General features: G+C 40.2%; 1 protein-coding gene across 2 annotated transcripts in view; it reads left to right on the top strand.

Moving 5' to 3' along the window:
* DYRK1A (dual specificity tyrosine phosphorylation regulated kinase 1A) overlaps nt 1–13151 on the top strand; it is a 134298-nt gene that overhangs the window by 99038 nt on the left and 22109 nt on the right. For both annotated transcript variants that reach the window (XM_063126630.1, XM_063126631.1), the window contains exon 3: nt 5314–5513. In XM_063126630.1, coding sequence (XP_062982700.1) covers nt 5314–5513 — 200 coding nt within the window. The remainder of the gene's footprint in view (nt 1–5313; nt 5514–13151) is intronic.

Here is a 13151-nt window from a genome sequence, read left to right as displayed (position 1 = left end):
CATGAAGCAAAACAGTCTGAGTTTGTTTCCAGTAAGTTAACAGGCTTTTTAAATTAGTGCATGCTAGAGATCCAGCTAGTTGTGTAATTATACCAAAAATAATTTTCCAGCATGTGATTTTCTGTATTGAGTAGGCTATCTGTTTATGGCAAAGATTGTCTTGTGTGAAGAGATTAATAGAATGTGGGTTTCTGTGTTAGGCAATCTAGATGGGTCAATGTAAGCAAGTGTAAAGTGATGCACATTGGAGCAAAACATCCCAACCAAGTAAACACTGATGGGATCTGCATTTGTAGTGATTGATCAAAAAAGAGATCTTGAAGTTGTGGAAAACTCAATGAAAATATTGACCCAGTGTGCTGCTGTGAAAAAGCCAAATTCCATGTTAGCATAATTATGAAAGGAATTGAAACTAAAATTGCCAAGATCATACACCCCTTATACAAATCTATGGTGCAACCACACTTGGAATTCTTTGTATTGCTCTGGTAGCTACACCTAAAAAAGATTATTGTAGAGTTGGAAAAAGTGCAGAAAGGGGCAACTAGTTCAAGGGGCTGGAGCTACTTCCCTATGAGGAAAGGTTACAACGTCTGGGACTATTTAGCTTAAAAAGAAGGCAAGTATGGGGAGAGTGGCTAGTGAGACATTTTTATTCCTTTCTCATAATACTAGAACCCGGGATCATTCCATGAAGCTGATTGGTGAGAGATTCAGCGCAGATAAAAGGAAGTACTTCTTCAACCAGCAAACTATGGAATTCACTACACAAGATGTAGTGATGGCCACTAAATTGGATGGCTTTAAAAGGGGATAGGACAAATTCCTGAAGGATAAAGCTATCAATGGCTACTAGTCCTCATAGCTATATGCTGTCTCCAGTATCAGAAGCAATAAGACTATGTATACCAGTTGCTGGGGATCATGGGTGGGAGGGTGCTGTTGCGCTCATGTCCTGTTTGTGGGTTTCCCGTGAGCAGATGGTTGACCACTGTGTGAACAGAATGCTGGACTAGTTGAACCCTTGTTCTGATCCAACTTGGCTCTTAAGTTCTTAATCTCTCTGGTCACTGTTGCATTGGTCTGAGTCAGCTTGGTACCTAGTCTGTCTAGGGAATATTTTCTATGGATATTTAAACACTTCTAACATGGTCATTAAGGTTTGGAGATAAAATAGTTATGCTCTGAAAAAATGTATTTTCAGTTTCATACTATTTATTGAAATTGAAAACAGGTGTATATTTTATTTAGGGATTGTCTTGCATAGTGATATATTACCACTAGGACTTTGAGATTTAGTTGGTTGATAGTTTGAGTGAATTGACTCAATCTTTCAATCAATTAAAAAGTGCCCCCAATTTAGGTGAGCAGCAAATATTTTTAAAGATTTTTTAAAAATACAAATACATACAGAATCTTAGATAAGGATATATTTCAGGATATTTAGAGCATGCCTCCATGCTCCCTCCTCTATTCATGTGTCTGGCTTTAGCAAACCTGTCTTACTGCACAGTCTTTTGCATGCCTACTCAGAAGTAAGCCCATTGAATTTGATTCGTCTTCCATATGTGTGTGTAAGATTGCAGCTGTAGTTTTTTGAACCACAGTTTCCCAGGATATTCAAATGATTTAAAATTGGTTTAAGAAACTAAGGGAGAAATCCTATGGTCCCTAGAATAATTCACATTCCTGGATCCGAGGTCAGAGACTGCACTCCAACAGCAGATCCAGGAATCCATTCTTCCTGCTCCCTCACATGTAGAGAATTGCATTGGCTGCCTCTCCTGTCTGGTAACCTCGGACTGGGAATAAAGAAGATGTACCAGTGGTTAGAGAGGGGAGGGGACTGCGGAAACCAGGATAGAACATATCTTGAGGCTTCCTCAGCCTCCTTCCCTCTGGCTCTGACGTTCCCCAGCTAAATGGGTGAAAAACCCCATCTAGCCAAAATGCAGAGTGGGGAGGGGCGCAGAGGTGAAGATGGCCTCCGCTGTTCCTCCAACCCTGCATAGGATGTCCATAACCCTCTAAGTTTGGAGGCTTATGGGCATTGCCATAGGATTGAGCCCTAAGGTTTTTTTTGCTATAGCTACGTATGCAGGGGCAGTCAGGAAGAAGAGGTATGAGGAGTGAGCATGGAGACAAGTGGCTTTCTGGACTGATAAATCATGTTATCAGACTGGGATCATTATGCCTGAACTGGTCTAGAGAGTGTGAGAACAGAACTGTTCTATTAACACGCATACTTGTTCTATTTAATTTACTAGTCACTGGATAACTTAATATTCATGTGATTAATTGACTTAGGTTTCTTTAATTGGGTGAAAGACCTAATTGATACAAACCATACTACTCATTTCTTGAGCTGGTCCCCTCCAAATGAACAAAATGAATCTCCTGAAATGGTTAATATTCTACAGGATTATAAATTACGCCAGATACCAAAGCCTTTTCATGCAACAAATGGCTACGCATATATTTAGAAGTACATAGCTTTACATATATAGGATTAGATTCTCTAGTTTTAATTGTGGTCATGAAGGGATGGTGTTCTTATTTTGTTCTGCATTCCAAGGGTCACTAGAGCAACCTCATTCCCGTACTGATATATAATATTATACTGTTGAAAAACTGTAGGAAGGATGTTTTTCATGTATGCTCGGTATCATGTAACTAAGCTGAGCAGCAAGAGTCCACCTGTTTAGGAGTGGATGTCAGTTCAGGTGTTTATGGCATAAAAATCTGCATAGACCTAGACTGCTGCAAGTGTTAAACTTCGCATACACTGTGATTCACAGCATTGCTATCATCTTTCTAAATAATACAGAGGAAGAGCCAGTAGAATATTTATTATCTGAGAGCTTCAAATTTCTGTTACAGTTTTGGTGCAATTTATTGAATGGGTACCACGTTGGAATATCTCAAAAGTTATTTAACTTTTAGTAATGTTACTAAAACCAACAGTAAAACACAATAAAGCAATTACTAGAAGATTGAGCAAGCACTCAAAATAGCCTAGTATGTAACAGCAGAAGCAATGCACTAAAATATTGTCATAGAATATATATATCAATCATTTGTTACAGGTGTCTCCCATAGTCCCTGCTTGATTTGTGGCAGGAAATGATTTAATTGATGATTTAAATCAGTTTCCCAAGTTATACTTCAGACAGTAAATACTCCAAACAAAAGTGCATACCAAATTGCTTAATTAACGTAACCAATAAAATATGCTGATTTACAGCTAAATAATGGGTTGGATCTAGCATCAACATTCTGCCAGCGGAATGGATACCACTGGCAAAAACAAGGCTTCTCCATTCTCTCCCCCTCCCCCTGAGCCCCCCTGCACATCCTCCAGATCTGCTCAAGAGATTTGGGGGACCCTCCAGAGCAGATATGGAAGGCACATGGCGGAATGGGTGGACAGGGGAGGAGAAGGATGCAGAAGTTTCATTTCACCAGCAGCATACATTCTGCTAGTGCAACCACGATACTGGATGCATCCCAATACATTTAGGGCTCATCTACACCAAGCAGAATATTCTACTATGAAAGTGGTACCGTATTTCTTTGAGTGTAAGACACCATCGATTGTAAGACGCACACTAATTTCAGTACCACCAACAGAAAAAAAAAACCTAAGACACACCCGCGATTTTAAGACACACCCCATTTTTAGAGATATTTATATGGGGGGAAAGTGCGTCTTCGAATCGAAGAAATAGGGTATATAAAAGGCAGAAGCCACAATACTGCTTTATAGCGGTATTGAAGTGCACTGACAACTGTTGGGGCCCCATAACACATACCACATACCACTTTCATGCCACTTTCATAATGTTATATCTTGCTTAGTGTAGATGTGTCATGGGCCCCAACAATTGTCAGTGCACTTCAGTACCACTATAAAGCAGTAGTATAAATCCTGCAGTGCACTTCAATACCACTATAATGCAGTAGCGTGGCTGCTGCCTTTTACATACTGCTTTCATACCACTTTCATAATGGAATATCCTGCTTGGTGTAGATGAGCCCATAGTTTGCAGTCTTATACCCACTTACTGTGAGTTATCACCAATTAATTCAATGGGATATATTTCTGAGTAGAATATACAGGATTATGCTGTAAGATTGCAATCCTAACCACATTATTAGGGAACAAGTCTCATTGAACTTTTTGTCTCTCTCAGTGGGAGTTATTTCTGAGTAAAATATGTTTAGGGTTGCAGTTAGGCCATCCATTCAGCAATTTTATTTTAGGAAATTATTTAATTAAACATCAACTGCTTACACACAACAACCCGCCACAACTTCCCTGACTTTGCTCATGGAAGGTGATTCTGCCTAATTTCAGGGGATACCCCTTTCTCCCTCAGCCACAATTCACCTGTCCAGCAGGGTTTCCTTTGAAGACGCATTGGGACGGGGTGTTGCAGGGGGAGGATGGGCAGGAAAGTCAACTTATACCACTTCCTTTGTCTGGATTCAACTGTATTTTTATTTTAAAACATGAATGAAAGGGTGTCGAGCAAGGACACTTACTTGCAGACCAAGTACTCCCTGAAGCAAGGACTGATAGTTACTGGGTAGAACAGGAGGGAAGTACTGGATGGGGAATACTGAAGATGCACATAGACCTTCCATTCTCTCTTTTTGTCTGTATCATTCTCTACTCAAGCCTGTGCACATAACCAGGGTAGGAAGGTGGAAATGGCCACTATTAGGCTCAGTGGTTATTCTTTCCATGCAGGTACTGCACGTGAGATAGGACTGGATCATATTGTATAGAAAAATGGCAAAAAGGAAATGTTGCTATTAAACCTAGGATGTATAGTAAGCAAAAGGTTGAATATGTGTGTACATTATATCCAATCTACTTACCTGTTTATAAGAAGAATCAACATGCACACATATTTTATTGTATGCAGACATATTTTATTTTAGCTTGTCAGAAAAACTGTGCACATCTAAATTATATCAAAGCATTCAGTTTCCCCAACAGGTTTCACTGACAGTTTTGAAAAATGAGAAATGTGCTGTTCATTTTGATCAATTTTGTCCAATTCTTTATTATTATTATTATTATTATTATTATTATTATTAATTTATTTATATAGCACCATTAATGTACATGGTGCTGTACAGAGTAAAACAATAAATAGCAAGACCCTGCCGCATAGGCTTACAATTCTTAAGCAATATCCCTAGTTGAAAACCTGCCAGTCCATCCCCAGTTTGTATATTTGACATGAAAGTAAAGTTCAGCTGAAGTAAGAAAGTTATACTGAACCCTTGTTCTGTTCTTTTTAGGAGTAGAGACTTCAGCATGCAAACCTTCATCTGTTCGGCTTGCACCGTCATTTTCATTCCATGCTGCTGGCCTTCAGATGGCTGGACAGATGTCCCATTCGCATCAGCAGTACAGCGATCGTCGGCCACAGAACATAAATGACCAACAAGTTTCTGCCTTATCATATGCTGACCAGATTCAACAACCTCTCACCAACCAGGTATGTGACATTAAGGAAATAAATATTTGCACTGAGATTATGCTTAATATTCTTATCCTAGCCTGGGTTCCAGACTATCTTACCCTGTTCAAATCACCCCCTCTTGACTCTTCTTCAGTTCACAATGGTAGCTGGACATTTGGAAACATGAGTTTGAAGGTAACATATTCCAGTCTCAGCATAGACTTGTGCTGACATTCTAGCTTGTGCATGATTAGAATGATGATAGGGGAGAGCAGGAATGGGTTAGCTGGTCCTGCTCCCTCCCTCACAGCCCTGCTGCCCAGTCTCATTGGGTCACAGGGATGGGATGCAACAGAGGTGGCAGGGCCAGTGACAGGGCCCCTGTCTCTCTTCAACATGTGAGGGTTAGAATGCTTGAAGAGGACCAATATGAGTTGAAATCTCACTATCAATGTAACAGTTATGGTTAAAGCTGATGGTAGCAATTCACACTCTAGGAAGTGTGTGGCAGCGGGAGAGGAGCAAGCAATTTCACAGCTTGCTCTTGATTGCTTTAACCATGGTTAAGTAATTGGGAGCATTACATCTCCGCTGATCCTGAGAAGTATTCAAGAAGCCACAAGCTTGTTCAATATTTATATTGATATATCATTTATATAGTTACATATGTATAGAGAAAGTGTGTTGTGGGGTGGGGTGGGGTGGGTGGACAGCTAAGAGAACAAAAGGGGGTGCCCTTTTCTTGCTAGTCATTTTGAAATGAACGGAATGTCGCCATGAAGAACCTTGATGGTGGGTCTTCTCTGTAGCGGCACCCACCATTTGGGAAACCCTCCCTTGTGCGGTTCGGGAGGTGGAAAATGTAACATCCGTAAAAGGCCTCCTGAAAACATATTTTCACACAAGCTTTCCCTGGGCTGTAACTTATTTTGGTTTTATATGGTTTTTTAAAAAACTTTTAAAGCTTAATATTCTAAATTGTTGTATTTTATAGTTTTAATTGTGAACGGCTCAGAGAGCCTCGCCTATTGGACAGTATAAAAGCGCAATAAATAAATAAACATTAAATAAATTTTCTATGAAAATGGGGTCCTGCTGACTCAGGGTGGGGTAGAAGGGGGACACCCCCTTTGTTGGGGCAAGCATTTAAATGGAAGAGGGGACTCTGTTAACTAGGGGATTTTGAGCACTTTCCTCACCTCTCAAAGTGCTGAAGATCTCCCATTTAACCAAGAACTCCAGGGATTTAAAGTGCCACCCTAACACCTATGGATCCCCTCCTTCTAGTCCACCCATACCCGAGTCCCAAGCACCTTGTTTCCATTCAAAACTGAACACTACCCCACAGCTGCCAAAATAGAAGTGGTTATTGTGATCTGAGGAGAAAAATGGGGTGGTGACTCAAGTAGTTTTAAAAATAGGTGCAGGGGACTCGGACAAGTGGGGATTCCTAGCAGGGTACCCCATGCTTTGGGGAACAAATTGAACCTCGGGGACATCTTTGCTTGGGTGGTGATCTAAATTCCACTAGGGTAGTGACTATGGAAAATGCAAAAAAACTTCTCCCGGCTCCATGGTTTTGCTTTTAAAAAGAAGAAGAATTCTAAATGGGGCTCCAACTGCTATGAGGACCGTAATCTGAGCGGGGATAGGGGTGGGGGGCTTGGTGGGAGTTGGGAGGCAGCGGCAGCCACTCCGAAGTGCCATTTGGGCATTTTGGAGGGCCTGGGTGCTGACAAGAAGAAAGAGGCACTGGGAACAGCTTGGCCACAGTCACCAAAAGTGATGACAGCCATACTCAGGAAGATCAGTAGGGATTTCTGCCCCTCTTGCTAAGAGGCTCACTGCCCAATGACCTATATCCATGGTGGGTTGGCATGTTTGAGTTTGGGCTGTTCAGGAGAAACAACCCACCCTGTTAAAAGCAGTCTGGGTTTGAACGACACACTAACCCACTGTGGACAGTTTCAGAAAACAACCCATCGTGGGTTGGCATGTCATTCAAATCCAGTCACTGGGTCTGTCCAGTCAGTGGTTGAGTTGGGTTGTTATTAAACCATGGATTGTTTGTTGAATTGTGGGTTAGCGTGTTATCTGAACTCAGGGCATTTTCCTTAGGGTGGCTTGTTAACCCTGCAATCTGGCTTATTTTTCTCAAACAAGCCACCATGAGAAGCCATGGTTTGTTGTTGGTTTTTTCAGGGTGGTTAACAAGCTATCTTGTGGAAAATGTTCCGAGTTCAGACAACATTCTAACCCATGGTTCAACAAGCAACCTGTGGTTCAATAACAATCCACACACTAATCACTGAGTGTGGGTTAGTGGGTTATGTGAACAGCCCAGGTATGTGAAATGCTTCCAATATTCAAGAACTACTTAAATTTATTTTTATTTTAAAATTGTCATGGAATGCAACCCACACATTCACTGGTTTTCTGTATAGCTGAAATCAGATACATTTTCTTCCCCAAACCATTACTCCATTGCAGTTATACTAGAATGTGCATGATCTTTTTGCAAGATGTAGGCACTTAAATAAGTCATAGCTACTTTTAATAGTTTTCCTACTTAATCTAGTGAAGACTGTGTCAATATTTATTTTGCCACTTCCTTTGTTGTTTATCTCTCCGTTCCACAAGTTGTTCATTGCATCTGCATTCCCTCATTTGGGTACCTGAAGCCAGGTACTTGTTAAACTAACTTGTCTACAAGTACAAATAACACTTTCTTCCATAACTAGACACTTCATCATAGAAAATATTTTCAACACCTATACTCTGTATTAAGACACCTTAAAATACATGAAAACATAATTACACAGCTATTCAGACAAGTGGGCCTAGGGCAGAGTCCATCAACCAGCAGTTGGTATGATCTTAAACCCTAGCACTGTGGCTCCACTTGCAAGAGCTTAGGATCACATCCTAATTTTGTGCTTGTTGAAATATCCGTGTTCGTTATTACCCTCAGATGATTTTGCTGTTGGCTTAAACTTCTCAATCAGTTCCTCTCTATTGAATATGAAATCTAAATTAGAAGTCTCCATAGTTATTACTTCAGCATTCTAACACTTTGAGTCTCTTCAGATGGTAATAACTTACTGGGTATCTTCTGTGTCGAATAAATTTTCTAACAGATAATCTCAGTATTCATTTATTATCAATTCTTTGTTCTTCTTTCCTATTGCCTTCCCACCGTGCTTGTAGGCGTCCTTGGGGAGCTGGGTGGCCACTGTTGGAAACTGAATGCTGAACTAGATAGACCCTCAGTTTAATCCAGCAGGACTTGCATTTACATTCTTTTGGTCATTCTTTTCTGTTCTTAGATCTTAATGAAATTCTTCCTCTTCTTCGATCTTTAATGAATTTATGCATTTATGGCCTATAATGTAATTACGGATGTAAGAAGAGCTCTGCTGAATTAGACCAAGAGTCCATCTAGGCCAACAGATGTTTCTAGGAAGCCTAAAAGTAGTGCAGGGAAGTATTAGTTCTCTTCTCCCGACCCCCCAAGACCAGTTTTCAGAGGAACACCAACTCTGAACCTGGAAGTTTCATTTAGCTAGTGTGGCTAGTACCCATTGATAGACCAGTCCTCCCTGCAGCTGTCCAATCCCATTTTAAAGACTTCAAAGACTATGGTAATTACCTCATCTTCGTGGCAGCTTGGAGAAGTACTTCTCTTGTCTTAAATCTACTCCTAATCAATTTAATTGGTGACCTAGAATTCTAGTATTATGAGAAACGGGGAAGGGGGATTTTTAAATTTCTTTTCACACCATGCATTATTTTATTAACCTATATGATATCCTAATTCAGTTGCCTTTTTTCTAAGCTAAATAGCCCCAAATGTTTCAATCTTTCCTCATGCTCCACCCTGTTGATTTTTTATTTTATCTTTTGCATTTCCTGCACCTAATCCAACTTGGTGATGTCTTTGAGATGGGATTATCAGAACTGCATGCAGTATTGCAGTTGAGGCCAAACCATATATTTCCATAAGGCCACTAATATACTGGCCATTTTATTTTCAATCCCTTAATAATCCCCAGGATTGTATTTGCCTCTTTTTCACTGTTGTCACACACTGAGTTGACATTTTCATTGAGCAATCCACTATGACCCTAAAATCTCTTTTCTGCCTGGTCACTACCGTTTCAGATTCCATCTATGTATCTGTGAAGGTGGGATTTTTTCATCCCAAGGCACATGACTTTACACTTACTTATATCCAACTTAATTTGCCATTTTTTTGCTCAATCACCAATTTGGAGAGATCCTTTTCAAGCTCTTCGTAGACTGTCCACTTGAGCTTTCACCAACATGCTCACCCCCATTCCAGATAATTTATTAAATAACACATGTCCCAGTGCAGATCATTGGGTGTCTCTGCTGCTTACCTCTCGGCATTCTAAATCTGTCTCTTTACTCCTTTCTATGCGTCCTGTTTTTTAACCAAGTCAAATCCATAAGAAGATCCACCCTTTTATCTATAACTGCTAAGCTTACTCTTGAGACTTTGGTGAGGTACTTTGTCAAAACCATTCTGAAGTCTGAAAATAGAATGTCTATGGAATCCTCTCTATCCTTATGTGTGTGGGTTTTTTTAAAAAAATTAATAATGCTTTCCATCAATTTTCCTGAGACAGATATCAGGCTAAGTGGCCAGTAACCTTTTAGTCCCCTCCCTCCGACACTTTTCAAAAATTTGGTGCTTTATTGGCTATTTTTCAGCCTTCTACTACAGAAGCCACTTTTAATGCCAAGCTACAAATGTATGTCAGGAAATCAACAATTTCACATTTGAGTTTTTAGAACTCATGTGTTTATCATAAGGATCTGCTGACTTTTTATTTTAGCTATTGACTCTGTAACTTCACCTTTTGTCACTTCAATGTGATTGATGTCTTGTCACACCTGCAGAAAAAAAATAGTTCTAACATGGGTATTGTTCAATATCTTGTACTGTGAAGATAAGACACTCAGAATTTTTCAGGTGCTCTGCAATCTTGCTATTTTCCTTCAGTAATCCTTTCATTCCTTTATTACCACTAAGTGATCCATCAGCCACTCAACCATCAACTGCTGCCTTGTGTTTTTAAAGAAGTTGTAACTTATATTCCAGCCCATTGAGAATAATGCATATATTATTGCAACTGAAGAATCATGATGAGCTATTAGGTTTTAAGGTGTCCTAGTGAACGAGACTATGGGCGAATTTGCACGACATCCTAAGCCAACCTGAATACAGTTCACCTTTCATTTTGCTCTTAAAAATCTATTTTAAGGTGTTTTATTCTGTTTTTATTGTATTTTATCTTGTACACTGCTCTGAAATTTTGAATGGGGAGCAGTATATAAATATAGTAAGTAAATAAATAAATAAATAAATAATACAAGCCGCAATTGTTTGGTAGTTTGCTCGTTATTCCTGACACATGATTGGCCTTGCCATGATTTGTTTCCCGCTCAGTCCTACCACCTGTTCCCATCATGTACCCCAAGCACCTTTATGTCAGAAATCTTCGTTTCCTTGTTCCCTAGGTCAGTATCCTTTCTATAATTGATCTGCTGGGGCTGCTGGCTCACAAGGGAAATCCCCACCACAACAGATCACTAAATGCATATAATTTTCTGAGCCATTGTGAATGCAGTCACAAACTTTTAAAAAAATAATATTTGGGGTCTTGTGTTTGTATGCAGGTGCTCAATACAGTCTTTCTGCTATTTAGCCCAGCATACCAATATCCCCCTTTTTGTCAATGTCCTTGTCAATTTCATTTCCTCTTCAGTTCTTGCCTTGCTAGTGAACACCTTAAAAAACACACCAAAAAAACCCCACTCTGCTTTTACATACTACTGAAATAATTACATGCACCTGAAAAGCTCCTTCTCCTACAGCTGCCAGCTACTTTGACCTCCCCACCTCGGTGCCTGTTGTTTCCCTCCACTGGTCTCCATTGTTAGCTGTCAGAAATACATACGGGTTACAGAGCAGTGATGAGAGCTGCAAAGATATGCAAACTTCAAGGCAGAGCAGTGAGTGGGATTGGTAAATATACACAAATTTCATGGCAGAGGAGGAAATTATGCAAATTTAATAGAAGCAAACTTTCAGACTGAAAAATGTTTATTTTTATTTTTTATTTTTTATTTTATTTATTTAAGGATTTGTATGCCGCCATTCAGCCAAAAAAGGCGCTCACGGCGGCTTACAAAAGTATTTCTTGACAGTCCCTGCCCACAGGCTTACAATCTAAAAGACATGACACAAAAGGAAAGGGGATTGGGAGGGAGGAGGAGGAGGGGGAAAAGGAAAGCAAACTCAGGCACTACAATCATAGTTGGAAAGTTCAGCAGTTACAGGTGACAGCTGGCAGCAGGAGGGAGGGGGCTCTCAGCTGGAGCTGGACCCATTTGGGACACTCTCTGGTGTCCTTTTTATTCTCAACTTTTAGGAGCATGGAAGGGAGAGCACTGACAAGGGATGAGGGAGGATGGCGATCACACTAGTGAGATCAGGGGGAGTGGCAGGTTTTTTGCCACTCTAGCCATTCCCAACAATGACGATGAAGTCGCTGAGTTCTGACGTCGCAACAAACCACCTTGAACAACCCAACAACGAGCCCTAGTTTCTCAGGGTGGCTTGTTCGTTGGAAACAACCCACAATGAAAAAACACACTCCGCATTTGGACGTCACGACAACCTACCCTGAAACAACCCATGGTGACAATGTGGCTTACCATGTCATGGGAACCAGGTCTCTGAAAGCTTATCTCTCTTTCATTTCTTGGTCAATGAATACTGATCGCAAGGAATACTGTTAGAACCATTAGATAACTTGTTTTACAGACTTTAGGCTCCATCTGCTGGCCAGATAAAATACACTTATATCCTGTTCACTGGTACTGTTGGCAGTTATAATGACTACTTTGATATGAGCTAAAAAGGGGGGAAAACACCTTACTTAGGGATTCACTTAAAATCACCAAATCTTTCATAATTTCTATTAACATGCTATTGTATCACTTTAAAAAGAAGACTGGACAACCAATGCAATTTTCAGTAGCTTACATTTTCAGAATCCAAATAATAATTTTTAATTTATTTATCTATCACCTGCCTCTCCCTCTGGATCGAGGTGGGGAACAACACTAAATAAAATATAATGCATAAAATTAGTTAAAAGAGCATATAAAACCAATACAATATTAAAATAACAACCACAATATCTTAAAATTCTTAGGTTTAAAATTCATCTGGGTAGGCCTGCCGGAAGAGACTAGTCTTTACAGCTGTCTTAAACTCATAGAGAGCATTAAGCTGATGAATCTCCTCTGGCAGGCCATTCCACAGTCTGGGGGCAGCAGAAGAAAAGGTCCTCTGGGTAACAGGTGCCGGCCTAGTTTTGTCTGACTGGAGTAAACCCTTCCCAGAGGACCTGAGTGTGTGGGACAGATCGTATGGGAGAAGGCGATCCCGTGGGTAACCTGGACCCAAACCATGTAGGGCTTTAAAGGTAATAACCAACACTTTATACTTTGCCCGGAAACTAATTGGCAGCCAGTGAAGTGATTTTAAAGTTGGTGTAATATGGTCACTCCTAGGTGCCATATTTTGAACTAGTTGAAGTCTCTGGACTAGGTACAAAGGTAGCCCTTTGTAGAGCACAT

Source organism: Elgaria multicarinata, chromosome 5, assembly GCF_023053635.1.
Source record: "Elgaria multicarinata webbii isolate HBS135686 ecotype San Diego chromosome 5, rElgMul1.1.pri, whole genome shotgun sequence".
Classification (NCBI taxonomy): Eukaryota; Metazoa; Chordata; class Lepidosauria; order Squamata; family Anguidae; genus Elgaria; species Elgaria multicarinata.
This window is presented reverse-complemented; position numbering and strand designations above follow the sequence as displayed.